Source organism: Andrographis paniculata, unplaced genomic scaffold (genome assembly GCF_009805555.1).
Source record: "Andrographis paniculata isolate CXL003 unplaced genomic scaffold, ASM980555v1 Contig22END, whole genome shotgun sequence".
NCBI classification, from domain to species: domain Eukaryota; kingdom Viridiplantae; phylum Streptophyta; class Magnoliopsida; order Lamiales; family Acanthaceae; genus Andrographis; species Andrographis paniculata.
The window spans coordinates 3902026-3916605 of NW_026137513.1; the positions used below are offsets into that span (position 1 = coordinate 3902026).

At 35.4% G+C, this 14580-nt stretch overlaps 2 protein-coding genes across 2 annotated transcripts; both read left to right on the forward strand.

The window, feature by feature from the left end:
* Positions 1–1832: 1832 nt before the first annotated feature.
* On the forward strand, positions 1833–5372 carry LOC127245483 (potassium transporter 6). Its single transcript, XM_051266402.1, has 7 exons — positions 1833–2245; positions 2322–2808; positions 2888–2941; positions 3036–3296; positions 3379–3431; positions 3511–3634; positions 3719–5372. Exons 1-7 carry the CDS (start codon positions 2204–2206, stop codon positions 5056–5058), a joined length of 2361 nt encoding a protein of 786 aa, XP_051122359.1. The 5' UTR covers positions 1833–2203; the 3' UTR covers positions 5059–5372.
* Positions 5373–9512: 4140 nt separating this feature from the next.
* On the forward strand, positions 9513–14182 carry LOC127245245 (probable alpha,alpha-trehalose-phosphate synthase [UDP-forming] 10). The gene is made up of 4 exons (XM_051265998.1): positions 9513–9684; positions 11249–13280; positions 13352–13619; positions 13692–14182. The coding sequence occupies exons 2-4, from the start codon at positions 11293–11295 to the stop codon at positions 14019–14021; spliced, it is 2586 nt and encodes an 861-aa protein (XP_051121955.1). The 5' UTR covers positions 9513–9684; positions 11249–11292; the 3' UTR covers positions 14022–14182.
* The last annotated feature ends 398 nt before the right edge of the window (positions 14183–14580 follow it).

A 14580-nucleotide genomic window follows, 5' to 3' on the forward strand; every position in this document is an offset into this window, starting at 1 on the left:
AACCCAACCCATGAAGCAAATGATATGATTCAACCAAAAGTTAGCTACCTAATTAATTATTTATTTAATTATATTATTCAATGCTATATTTGCATCATAAAATCATGTGGTAATGAATGTATTTAGTTTTTTTTTTTTAAAAAAAAATTGTTTTTAGTTTTAATTTGATAATAATTGAAATGTACAATAATATTTTGTAAAAAATATACTTAATTAGGGTTTTATTTATTTATATATACATTTGTTGAATAGTAAATTTATATTATGTTTTTTTACTCCAAATTTCTCAACTTTTACTATTTGGATTATGCATTTTCTCAAAAAAAATATATTTTTTTTTTCACACAGAACATCCCATCAAACATTATTTTAATATAAACTAAAACTAAAATTTTACCAAACTTATAAAAAAAAAAAAAAAAAACGTTACCGATTCCTGTTTGGGTTTGTATTTGTATATTTCAAGTTTATCTATATGCTATTTGTTAACAATATGAAGCTTTTATTTTGAATTCAAAACATCCAAAATACAATAAATACAAACAATTTTTGTCATTTTCTTTTATAAATGTTTACAGGTTGTTTTACAATATTTAAATTAATTTTCTGAAATTATTGAGAAGCATCTAGAAGAAAACGCTTTTCTTCATTAAACATTGGGTGTTTGTTCGCTCTATTTTTAATTGAGATTTTGAATAGTAGAAATTTTGAATTCGAATAATTTTATGATGTATATAAATAGATATTGACGTGATATTTTGAATGTAAAATTGATTTTTTTAATGTAATATAAAAAATAAAATATAAATATTTGATTTGATATTTTTTTAAAAAATAAATTAATAAATAATAAAAATCTTACAAAATCCTCCAAACAAACCCCGTGAATTAAGTGCACAAATTCTATTCTTTTTTGCGAAATTAAATTTGTTTTTGTCAAAAAAAGGCCATTTTTGAGGCAAAGAAAGTCCGAGTTTGAGTCTGACCATCACATTCAGTGTACTGCAGACGTCTCTAATTTCAATCCAATATTAAATGAAATTAATTGCACATAATCACAAATAAAATAAAATAATATAATATAATAAAGTAATATTAATGTATTGTTTATAAATATATATAAATATATAAATAAATATATATATATTTATATATTATGCATAACAAATATTGTATTTAATTGAACTAAATGTATCACTTTTACTCTTACTGAAAATATATCTTATTTTTTTATTATTATAATGAAAATAATTTATATCTACATATAAAAATACTTCTAAGAAACATCAATATTATATTACACATCTTTTTTACTAATAAAATATTATAATTTTAATATATTGTTAAAAAGCAAATAGATATTTTGAATTAAGGTGGAATACTTCTTTATGTTTATTTACTATAATTTTATGAATTAATAGAATATATTATTTAATTTTATTTATAATAAATATTTTTATTTTGAATAATTTAATTATAAAATAATTATTTTAATTTATTTTTTTTTATATATAAATATTCTCATTTTACACTAGCATCGTACTTTTATTAACAAAAACAAAATTATGTTTACATAAATATTTGTTAACCCCATTCATGTCTCCAAGCCAAACCAAACCCACAAAGTTATCCACAGGAAGTCTTATCGAAAAATAATTGGCGTTTAAAACAGATATTATATTTAAATTTAACTATTAATATTATTATTTTTTATTTATAATTTTATAAATATTTAAAATAAATAAAATATATATATGTAAAATAATTATAAGAAAAATAATACAAATAATAAGATTAAAAATAAATAAAATTATAAGAACAGCACAGCAGCATTCATCCCCACTGCTGCTTTCTCCGCAACAAAAATGATTTCTTTTTGAGTGCAGGTGCCATGAAAAGTCGGGAGGGAGAACGCACTTATCATCACCATCATCATCCTTTATCCCTAATTGATGCTTTCTTCACAAATTAAATCCCCTACTTGTGATATATTTTCGATTTCAGTTTCTAGTCTTCTCCGCCTGCTGTTCTGACCGAGGCCGCATTTAATCCCCAAGTTAATTTAATTATTATGCGTTTTATCGAGAGCTGTTCTTCTCTGAACTCGGAGTGGGCGTTTCAGAAAAAGGGTCACGGTTGAACTTCAGTTCAGTTCAGTTCAGTTCAATTGGAAGGATAATCAAATTCAATTTAGGGTTTGATTATGGATCTCGAAATTGGGGATTTCCCCAATTCTGTCAATAAGGTGAGAAGCTTATAGCTACCGACTTCTCTGTTTTTTTTTTTTTTTTTTTTAAAAGCTTTGGCGATTGGATTTGCAGAAGGAATCATGGCGGACGATTCTGAGCTTAGCGTACCAAAGCCTGGGCGTAGTTTACGGCGATTTGAGCATCTCCCCATTGTATGTTTACAAGAGCACTTTCGCTGAGGACATTCAGCATTCAGACACGAACGAGGAGATTTTCGGAGTTCTGTCGTTTGTCTTCTGGACGCTCACTTTGGTCCCTCTCTTGAAATACGTCTTCATCGTCCTCAGAGCCGACGACAATGGCGAAGGAGGCACATTCGCATTGTATTCCCTTCTGTGCAGACACGCCAAGGTCAATCCCCTCCCGAGTTTCCACTTAGCCGACGAGGATTTGTCTTCTTACAAGAAGGATATCAAAAGCCCCCCTTCCTCCTCCTTCGGAGCTCGCCTTAAATCCAGCCTCGAAAAATATAGGGTTTTGCAGAGATTCTTACTCCTCCTCGCTCTCCTCGGCGCTTGTATGGTCATCGGGGATGGGATTCTCACTCCTGCCATTTCAGGTTCCTTCGATTCCGACACATTTATTTTCCCAATTTTTGGTCTGTCTGTTATAACAACTTCAGCTTTTGAATTTTCCAGTGTTCTCTGCTGTGTCTGGTGTCGAACTTGCTATGGCGAAAGAGCACCACAAATGTATGGTTTAATGATTTCCCCCCCTTTTTTGATGATTGATTTGATCATTCGGACAGACAATGGTTATTGTAATAATCTTGGTTTACGTACGTAGATGTCGAGGTTCCGGTGGCCTGCGCCGTGCTGATCGCGCTGTTCGCCCTTCAGCACTACGGCACGCACCGCGTCGGGTTCTTGTTCGCGCCGGTGGTCGTGGCGTGGCTGCTCTGCATCAGCGCCATCGGCATCTACAACATTTTCTACTGGAATCCGCACATATACAAAGCTCTATCTCCCCACCATATGTATCGCTTCCTGCGTAAAACGCAGCGCAGCGGTTGGATGTCGTTGGGCGGGATCCTGCTCTGTATTACCGGTCAGTCGAATTTCAACCTCATCGTCTTGCGATTTGGTTTGGTATCATGCATTTAATCTTGGTTTTGGAATCTTTATCGCAGGCTCGGAGGCCATGTTTGCTGATCTCGGACACTTCTCGCAGCTATCGATCAAGGTTGGATTGGATTGGATTGGATTGGCTTGGGTTGAATTGGATTGGATTTGATTCGACTTGACTTTGTGTGATCTTGCAGATTGCTTTTACATCGATGGTGTATCCGTCGTTGATCCTCGCGTACATGGGCCAAGCTGCGTATCTATCAAAGCACCACGCGATCCAGAACGATTATCGGATCGGATTCTACGTTTCGGTTCCGGGCAAGTGTAAATCTTTACTTGGTGTTGATTTGGTAGCGTTGATGTAGGAATTTTGTCGATTAATTGGTGGTGTTGTGTGATCAGAGAAGCTGCGGTGGCCGGTGCTTGTGATCGCAATCATGGCAGCCGTCGTCGGGAGCCAGGCGATCATCACGGGGACGTTCTCAATCATAAAGCAGTGCTCGGCGCTCGGGTGCTTCCCTAGGGTTAAAATAGTCCACACGTCGTCGAAGTTCCACGGCCAGATTTACATCCCGGAGATCAACTGGACTCTGATGCTGCTGTGTTTGGCCGTCACGGTCGGTTTCCGCGACACAAAACGGATGGGTAACGCTTCCGGATTAGCGGTGATTACCGTAATGCTGGTGACGACTTGCCTGATGTCGCTCGTGATCGTCTTGTGCTGGCACCAGAGCGTGCTCCTCGCAGTCGCGTTCGTCCTGTTCTTCGGGACGATCGAAGCGTTGTACTTCTCGGCGTCGCTGATCAAGTTCCTCGAGGGGGCATGGGTTCCGATCGCCTTATCGTTCATCTTCATGATCGTAATGTGCGTTTGGCATTACGGGATGCTGAAAAAGTACGAGTTCGATGTCCAGAATAAAGTCTCGGTCGACTGGCTCCTCGGCCTTGGCCCGAGTTTAGGAATCGTGCGCGTCCGCGGAATCGGGTTAATCCACACGGAGCTCGTTTCCGGAATTCCGGCTATCTTTTCGCACTTCGTAACGAACCTCCCCGCGTTCCACCAAGTTCTCATCTTCCTCTGCGTCAAGTCTGTCCCGATCCCGCATGTTCGACATGAGGAGCGTTTTCTCGTCGGCCATATCGGGCCGAGAGAATACTGTATGTACCGATGCATTGTTCGGTACGGCTACCGCGATGCGCACAAGGACGACTTGCAGTTCGAAAATGACCTCGTCTGCAGCATAGCCGAGTATATCCGAACGGGGAAGAGCGGGATAAATGACATTGACAAATGGTCGACCCAGCAAAGCGAGGAAATGGTCGTCGTTGGGACGCCTTCGACTTATGTGGACGGCGTACAGCTGCACGAGGACAACGACGATAACGACGGGAGAGTCGTCGAGGCTCGTCCCGAAATGCCCGGGACGTCGCGGGTTCGGGAGATCGTGTCCCCGCCACCGCCGCCCATGAGGAAAAGGGTCCGGTTCGTCATCCCGGAGAGCCCCGAGATCGGAGACGGCGCGCGCGACGAGCTGAAGGAGCTTATGGAGGCCCGGGAGGGCGGGATCGCGTACATTATGGGACATTCGTACGTTCGATCGAAACAAGGATCGGGTCTATTGAAACGAATCGTAATCGACTGCGGCTACGATTTCTTGCGACGGAACTGCCGGGCGGCGACATACGCCCTGACGTCGCCGCATGCGTCGACGTTGGAGGTGGGCATGGTGTACCATGTTTGAGGTTTCGGATCGTCCGAGGTTGTCGACGTTGTGTCCCAAGGCTTTTTTGTATATGTGTTTACGACCCCTTTTTTTGGTAAGTTTCTAATTCTATACTTTAGTTAGATTGGTCTCTTTTTAGTTTTATAAAGTTGGTTTTAGGATGGAAAGAGGCTTTCCCACTGTTATTGGGCTTTTAATTAAATATAGTTGTTTGGGCCCAATTTTAAAATTGGGCTTTTGGGCCGCGGTAGGTTAATGTGTTTAAAGGCCAAATGTGGCCCATTAATAATTAAATTGAATACCGTAATACAAATATCTTCAGTATAAAACAATTCTCCTGCCCCATTTTTCTTTTTTTGTCTGTAAAATAAAATATGATTTTTTTTAGTAAATTTATTCAATTTAAATATATTTAAAAATTATAAATTAATTAAATTAAAATTTTAATTTCTATCTGTATGATTCACTTAAAACTCTTTTACTTTTATCACTCTTAAATAAATAAATATTTTATCTATATTTAAAATTTTGATATTTTAATAAAATAAATTTTAAAGTTAATTATAAATAAATAAATAAATAAATATATTTTTTATTTGTATTATATAAAATTATATTATCTACAAAATAAAATCTATATTATATACTCTCTTCGTCTGCTTCTACGGGTCGTGTTTACCTTTTGCATCATTTGTACTTAACATTAAAAAATATCATTATATTCGTATAATTTTTTTATACAAATGTTATTTTATTAGTATTAATAAAAATATTTTTGCAAAGTTTTCTTAGTTTGTATTAATTTTTGATATAATAATTAATATTTAAAGATCAACACGTAAAATAAAAAAAATAAAATTATAATTTATTATTAATAATTTACTAATTTACCCATCCTAACTAAACAATAGTGTGTCTAAGTAAAGGGATCATTATCCTGGAATGGTAAATTACCGCCAAATTGCTTAGCAGAAAGAGGGTAAAATATCTCAAAGTTGTAGTTGTTGGTTTATCTATTAAAATGGTATATATAATGTTAATTTTATATTTTAAATGATTTATTTAATGACTTTTACTTAAAAAAGATAAGAATTAAAAATCTAAAAAATAAAAAGGTATGAATTTAGTAGTGTAATTGAATTTAAAATGCAAAGGGTCCACCACTTTTAGAGTGTGATGAAAAAAGGAGTGGTACAGATGAGAAATGGCAGCCAATTTATCATTTCATCAAAGTCAAGAAAGGCTGCCTTTTGTATATTAATCCTCAATTAATTCTAACCTAGAGTAGATATTGGTAGTTATGTTAAATAATTAGTAACATATATTTTAATTTTGATATTTGAAATGTAATAGTAATTTCTATTTATTATAATAGTGTTATTGAATATATATATAACATTAAAAAAAAATAAAAATAAAGAATTCTTAACTTTTAATTGAATTATATAACTAGTTGATTAAACAATACTACATCTGTCCCACGTACCATCTCTACTACAATGTAGACACGGTATTTTATGAGGGGTGTAACTAGTAGATAATTAAGAATGTATTAGTGAAAATAATTATCATATAATATAAATGATTATAAATTAAGATTAAGATAACTAATTAGTTTAATTAATTTTTTTAAAAAAATTAATTAAAAAAATTAAAATAAAATTAAAGTGTGTAATCATTTTATAAAAAAATAAAATGACATGGAATGTGGGACAAACATAAACGACAACGTGGACATTGTATGTGAGACAGAGAGAGTACTATAAATTATTAGCATAATATTCAATATACTTTTGATTATAAAAGTTTATATTTAATTATGAATAAATAATACTCTCTTCGTCCATGTAATTTATTACTTATTTTTAAAAAATATAATTATATATTTTAATTATATTTTAAAATTTAAAATTTATTTTATTTAAATTAAACTATTTACTCATTTTAATCTTAATTTACAATTATTTTTATTAAATTATAAATTTTTTTACTAATAGACTTTTTTATTATTACTAATTACACGGTACCTCAAACTCTAGCGTCTAAATATGACAAATAGTTTTAAAGTTATACAATGGTTTAATTTTAAGTAGTACTCCCTCTGTTCCACATAATTTGTCCTTATTTTTTATTTTCGTTCATCCCACGTAACTTATCCTTTTTATTTTTGAAAATATAATTATGCACTTTAATCGCATTTTAAATTTTAAATTTTATAATTTTTTATAATTTTAATTAAACTATTTATTTATCTTAATCTTAATCTATAATTATTTTTACTAAATAATAATTATTTTTATTAATACATTTCTTTATTACTTACTAATTATACTTTACCTAAATTCTCGAGTCTACAGTAATGCACCCATATTACATGGAACGAAGAGAGTAATAAATTTAAAAATTTAATATAGATTAAATTCTTGTTTGTCCTTTGAATATTTTTAAAGAATATATATAAAAAATAAACACAAGACAAGCCATCATTTCTAAATTATATCATTAATTAAAATTAAACTATTTAAAATACTTTCTTTAAACGACAAAAATAATAATTAAATTAAATAAAAATACATATGTTGTATATTTGAAACGAACAGACAAGTTAAGGATAATGGTTAGGATTAGCCATAATTAATGAAAAAAAAATTGATGTAATTAAAACCTAAGCAAAGCCCGTTGAAGTCTGTATGGATAAATATGGAGATTTCAACTACCAGAATATGTGTCCAATAGGAAAATCCCACGTTTAATAATTGTATTTAAAAAAAAAATTTAAAATAATAAATAGTGGGGTCCACGTAGGCTGTGGGGCCCACGAAACAGAAGTCGGCACGCTACATCCTTGTGGATAAGTTTTCCCTATCCAATAACTCCTTCCCACGTGCCTCTCACGTGCACGACCCGGATTGGTCCGCCCTATTTCTTCGGACCTCGCTTTCGAGAGTGACGTGGCGACGAGCGATTGGATGTCGCGCAAGATAATAGTAGAAGTTTGATGGCTTGCCATGTCGGCGCTCTCTAATATATATTTGCAAATTGGCCCCTTAGGTTTCGCTTTAATTACCCTTTTGTCTCTCTTTGACAAACAGTCTAATAAAGTAAATTACCACAAACCCCCCATACTTATGACTATATGAAGTTATGTTTGATTTTTTTTAGGGTGTGCTTGTTTGGGGTTTGGATTTTAGATTGGGATTTGAATAGTAAAAAATTTGAATTTGAATAGTTGTATGATGTGATATAAATATGTATTGATATGATGTTTTGAATGTAAAATTGATTTTTAGTATAATATAAAAAATAAAAAATAGGTGTTTGATTTGATGTTTTTGGGGAAAAAATTTTGTATGAATAGTAGAAATTCACAAAAATCCTTCAAACAAACACACCCTTAGAGTCTAACTGCAAAATCTACTTGTGATTTTACGAAATTGCGCCAAATCTTTTGTATTTTTAAAACTTGCATCAAACTCCTTCGTAATTTATAAACTTTACGTCTAACCTCTTGGCGGTCCTTATTTAAAGGTATTTGACCTAAATAAGCTCAAATCACAAATAAATTTTAAAACATCAATTTTTAAACCCTTCAAATTACAAATATATTCATTTTTCTTATATTTAACCTAAAAAAATTATAAATATATTCAAAAATAATTATTTTTTCTCAAATTTTAATAATTTATTTTTACTGTTTTTTAAGGCTAAATATAAAAAAATTATATATATATAATTTTAAAAGTTTATAAATTAAAATTTTAAAATTTATTCGCAAGGTCAAATACGGCTAAATAAAAACTGCAGAAAAGTTAGACATTGAGTTTATATAATCACGAAAAAATTTGACGGACGCAACTTCGTAGGATCATTAGTAAAGTTTATAGAAATTAACTTTTTTATAAATTAAAATTAAAATATAGTAGTAAAATTTCCCTCTAGTCTACGGATTGTACTATTTTTGAAGGGTATTTTTGTCTTTACAACATTGTAATAAAAATACTAGTAATTTGGAAGCAGTGGGGACATCGATACACTTAATTAATACATCTGACCTAAATGCCCAATGAAAAATATTCAACATTTAAAATTTAATAACTCAATAATGAAAAGGAGACCTAAAAGTGTCCTTTAATTTGGGTACGTTATATATCAAATTAAGCAACCTAATTTTTCAGTGGGCAACTTTTTATTTTTTTATTTGTCTTTAATATATTAAATGGTTAAATAAATAGAATAATAAATGAAAAGGTTAGACAGAAAATGGCTAGAAATTGCAGCAGTGGCATAACTGTAATAATGCGTCGAAAGAGGGGTAAATTTTGTCGGGTCAATCGAAACGGGAAAAAAAACCCAAACGGGGTATGTTGAACGGGATCAGATTAAGGGAAAGTCAATCCCCGCTTCAGACAGTTGTACTGTGGGCCTGCTTTGGACTGTTGTACATTTTATCCATCCCGATGCATTAATTATTCCTTTCCCTTTCTGCGCGCACTTGCCTTTGGAAAGAACTCATTCTCGTTTTCTCCCTTCGGTTATGCTGTTTCTCTCGTTTGTTTGTGCATTTATGTGTGGTTTGTTTAGGAGAAGTCTGATGGAAGCGATTTTGTAGCGGTTTCATAGGTGACGGTGCCTTCGTGATATCTGGTGAGTGATGGAAGCGGTTGTGATAATTGTTTTATTTTTTAAAGTTGGTTTAGTTGTGCTGGTGAAATCTGTGAGAAGGAATTGCTTTGCTTCTTGGTTGGAGTATGTTGGAGAGTTGTTGAGTTGATTTTGATTTGAAATTTTGAATTGTTTGGCGAGTGTATGTGATGGAGTGAATTTTGATGATTCAATTGTGTTTGACTTTTTTTTTTAGCAAAATCATATGTATTTATTTTATAGGAACTTGAATATTTTAGCTGTTTAACCTTCGTGTGAAGTTGAGAGTTCGTAGTAGATCCTAATGATTTATTGTTGGGTTAAAGCATGCGGATTTACTTGATGCAAATTTGATGGAATTAATGCTTTTTGTGACTTATTATTAAGCCTAAATCTATGACGATATATATATATATATATGTATATATACATATTGGAGTGTTTTGATTGATCCAAGGAGTATGTATTATAAGTTGTGTTTGTGCTGTATATACCTGTGTATGCATATAGAATTCGATATCATGATGAATGTTTCAGTGGCATATAATGGCTTGTAGTGTGAATATTAGCAGGTAGGGTATACAATGTTTCAAACTATGTATCTGTGTGTGTGAACTTAACTAGATTTGAATAGACAAAGGCTGGACTTTAGTATTCATTTATATTCATAAAAGAGAAATGATAAGTACAGGATAATTTCCACTTTGGCGTGTGTCTGTTTTGAAGGGGTGTACAACATCCCAAGAACAAGAAGTTAAACAAACGTAGCTTCTTATGTTCGTGCAATATGAATAATATGTTAAAGAGGAAATTTTGTTACTTTTGTTCCTATACTTGCTATTGAGCTAGATGTTTGGGCATTGTTTTGGTCAGAGAATTGGACAGGGCTATGGGGAATGAAGTTGAGTTTCTATCTACCTTCTAGAAATTGGCTAAATATATAAAGGAAGGACCACAATATGCTCTTATAGCTCTTGCCGAGAATCGATCTAGAATGGTCTATGGTTACTGGTTGCTGGACTACATTCTCTGGAATACTAAATATGATCTGACTGCTAGTTTGAATTGACACACAAGGTTCCTGTGGATGAGCACAGCTAAATGAAGTCGATTAATCTAAACAAAATTTGTGTTATATAAGTGTTTTGAATGAGTGAGTGGGTGAAGAAGCATTGGCTGTTTGGTTTGCTTGTTTGGAGTGATAAACTGTGCATGGAAGCTTCATCCAGCATTTGCTTAATTATTTGAAATCTTAGGGTTTGTTTGAGTTTGGGGCATGTGTTTCTGGGTTTGGATTGGGAAGATTTGGTTTATGTTTTGACTTAAAATAATGTATGAGGTGATGTTTTTTTTTTTTCCTCCTGGAAATGCATCTATTGATTTGTGTTTGAAACACAAACCAAACACACCCTTAGTACACCACTTAATGATGGTAAACATAATTAGATTGGGTTGTCATGTTTAGTAACAGAGACTTCCTTTTCATATTGTTATTTATTGCTATTATGTATGCTTCAGTTTACAATTTTATTAATATTTTGTTTTAACTAATTCCCTGTAACTGCAGCTGCGTAGAAACCAATACTTGATAAATTACTGAGCAGTACCCTAATGATGATGGAAGCAAGATCTTCTGGAAATTTGCTGGACTTGGCAGCTGGAGAATTGCTTGATGTTCCTCGAACACCTAGAGACCTTCCTAGGTTAATGACTCTTCCTGGAGTAATATCTGATGGTAATGGAAGCAGTGATGCAGAGTCGGATGGTACATCACCAGCATGCCGAGAGCGGAAAATTATAGTGGCAAACATGTTGCCCTTGCATGCTCAAAAAGACAATGGAACAGGGAAATGGTGCTTCAGTTTGGATAAAGATTCGCTACTGTTGCAGTTGAAGGATGGATTTTCACCCGAAACAGAAGTTATATATGTGGGATCTCTCAAAGTTGAAATAGAGGCCAATGAACAGGATGAAATTGCACAGAAGCTTCTCGAGGACTTCAATTGTGTACCCACTTTCCTTCCTTTCGATATCCAGAAGAAGTTCTATTATGGTTTTTGTAAGCAGCAACTTTGGCCTCTTTTCCATTACATGCTGCCCATGTGCCCAGATCATGGAGATAGATTCGACAGACAGCTTTGGCAGGCGTATGTGTCTGCAAATAAGGTTTTTGCTGTTAAGATCATGGAGATAGCCAACCCCGAGGAGGATTTCATCTGGATCCATGATTACCATCTCATGCTACTCCCGACATTTTTAAGGAGGCGATACAATCAAGTCAAGCTTGGGTTTTTTCTACACAGCCCATTTCCTTCATCCGAGATATACAGAACATTGCCTGTGAGAGATGAAATTCTGAAAGGATTGTTGAATTCTGATCTAATAGGTTTTCATACGTTCGATTATGCTCGCCATTTCCTATCCTGCTGCAGCAGAATGCTAGGGCTCGACTATGAATCTAAAAGGGGTCACATTGGCCTCGATTACTTTGGTCGTACAGTGTACATAAAAATTCTCCCTGTAGGTATTCATATGGGCAGACTGGAATCTGTGATGAATCTGCCTTCAACGAGCAGTAAAGTGAAAGCGATTCAAGAACAGTTCAAGGGCAAAAAGCTGATTCTTGGAGTCGACGATATGGATATATTTAAAGGCATCAGTCTAAAGTTGCTAGCATTCGAACAGCTGTTGCACCAACACCGCGACTTGCAGCGAAAACTGGTGTTGGTTCAAATCGTTAATCCTGCCCGGAGCTCTGGAAAAGATGTTCAAGAAGCCAAAAGAGAAACATACTTGATAGCTCAAAGAATTAACGACGCCTATGGGTGCTCGGATTACGAACCCGTGATTTTGATCGATCGCCCCGCTCCCCGTTACGAGAAAACTGCCTACTACGCGATGGCTGAATGCTGCATAGTTAATGCAGTGAGGGACGGTATGAACTTGGTTCCGTATAAATACATAGTCTGCCGACAGGGCTCTTCTACCATGGACGATGCTATGGGTATAAATCACGACTCGCCAAGGACAAGCATGCTCGTCGTGTCCGAGTTTGTCGGTTGCTCGCCGTCATTAAGCGGAGCTATTCGGGTAAACCCTTGGGATATCGACGCTGTTGCCGAGGCAATGAACATGGCGATCACAATCCCTGATGCGGAAAAGCAGCTGAGGCATGAGAAACACTATCGGTACGTTAGCTCCCACGACGTCGCCTATTGGTCGCGAAGCTTCATGCAGGATTTGGAGCGAGCTTGCAAGGATCACTATAATAAGCGATGTTCGGGAATCGGATTAGGGCTTGGGTTCCGAGTTATATCACTTTCTCCGAGTTTCAAGAAGCTATCCGTCAATCGAATGGTCTCGGCCTACAAAAGGACGAGCAGAAGGGCAGTATTTCTCGACTACGATGGCACCATTGTTTCTCAATCATCGTTGGATAAATCCCCGAGCCTGGACGTCGTAAATGCGCTCAACGTTCTGTGTAAAGACCCGAATAACACGGTATTTGTCGTTAGTGGGAGATCAAGAGCCTCGCTCAGCGAATGGCTCGCGAATTGTGAAAATTTGGGACTCGCCGCCGAACATGGCTATTTCCTAAGGTATTGAACTTTTTTTATTTTCTTTCGAGAGGTCGGGTTTTGCAATTTAACATGGAAATGTGTTTTTTCAGATGGCACGAAACCTCCGAGTGGGAACCGTTGGTCGCCGACCTCGACTGGAAAGATATTGTCGAACCGATTATGAATCTCTACACGGAAGCGACGGATGGATCTAACATGGAAGTTAAAGAGAGCGCGTTGGTGTGGCATCACCGCGACGCCGACCCGGACTTCGGCTCCTGCCAGGCGAAGGAGCTTCTGGATCATCTCGAAGACGTGCTTTCGAACGAACCTGCCGTTGTTCGGAGGGGGCAGCATATCGTAGAAGCAAAACCACAAGTTCGCCGTCTCTTTTTCGTCTCTTTCTCTAACGCTTCGATCGATATTGCGTAACGAATCTTTTATCTGCAGGGAGTTACGAAAGGTTTGGTCGTCGAGAAGGTGCTCGCTTCGCTAGCCAACGACGATGGCGGGAAGGCGCCGGATTTCGTTCTGTGCGTCGGCGATGACAGATCGGACGAGGACATGTTCGAGAGCATATTGAAATGTGCGGCGAGTCCTGTTGGGCCTGCGGTGCCCGAGATCTTCGCGTGCACGGTCGGGCAGAAGCCGAGCAAGGCGAAGTACTTCCTGAACGACACGGCGGATGTGGTGCGACTCCTTCGAGGGCTCGCGAACGCGTCGAACCCGAAGCCGCATTGCGGCGCCCAGTTCCAGGTCGCCTTCGACGGCATCTTCTGATGGAATATTCCGGCCAGGTTTGTACGTAAATTGTTGTGCTTTTTGAGTGTCTTGATCTTCTTCTTCTAACATGGAAATATCAGAAAGCTAAAAAAATGGACACAATTTATATATATATATTTGAACACAGGCACACATACACACAGGCGTTGCTTTATACTTATTGATGCTTTTATTGGTCCCAAGTGATAAAATTGAAATTTAGTTGGCCCCATGGTTAGGTACGTAGTTAACGTTGCACATCACAAATGACATTATTATTATTATTATTATTAGGTTGTGGCTACATTGCTGAATTAACGAAACAACACATCGCAGCACATGGTGTTACTATCGGCAGCACACAATTTGCATTCATGTAATATAAATACAATATATGAACTAACAATAAGTGTTATAGTTTTATACAACATAATCAATATTTGATTTCAGCATACCATATAGTGTTATATATAGTCTTATATAACATAAATATTAATTAATTTCAACACATATACTATTATACAACACGCTATAATAATGAAACAACATCATCTGTCATTATCTTCGTGTTGTTTTT

Bases quoted from the DNA above. Each gene is read 5' to 3' on its own strand.
- LOC127245483 (XM_051266402.1), top strand. From the start codon at position 2,204: ATGGATCTCGAAATTGGGGATTTCCCCAATTCTGTCAATAAG. The intron at 2,809-2,887 runs GTTCCTTCGATT...TGAATTTTCCAG, and splicing joins TCTCACTCCTGCCATTTCAG to TGTTCTCTGCTGTGTCTGGT. The intron at 3,297-3,378 runs GTCAGTCGAATT...TCTTTATCGCAG, and splicing joins GATCCTGCTCTGTATTACCG to GCTCGGAGGCCATGTTTGCT.
- LOC127245245 (XM_051265998.1), top strand. From the start codon at position 11,293: ATGATGATGGAAGCAAGATCTTCTGGAAATTTGCTGGACTTGGCAGCT. The intron at 13,281-13,351 runs GTATTGAACTTT...GTGTTTTTTCAG, and splicing joins GAACATGGCTATTTCCTAAG to ATGGCACGAAACCTCCGAGT. The intron at 13,620-13,691 runs GTTCGCCGTCTC...TTTTATCTGCAG, and splicing joins TCGTAGAAGCAAAACCACAA to GGAGTTACGAAAGGTTTGGT.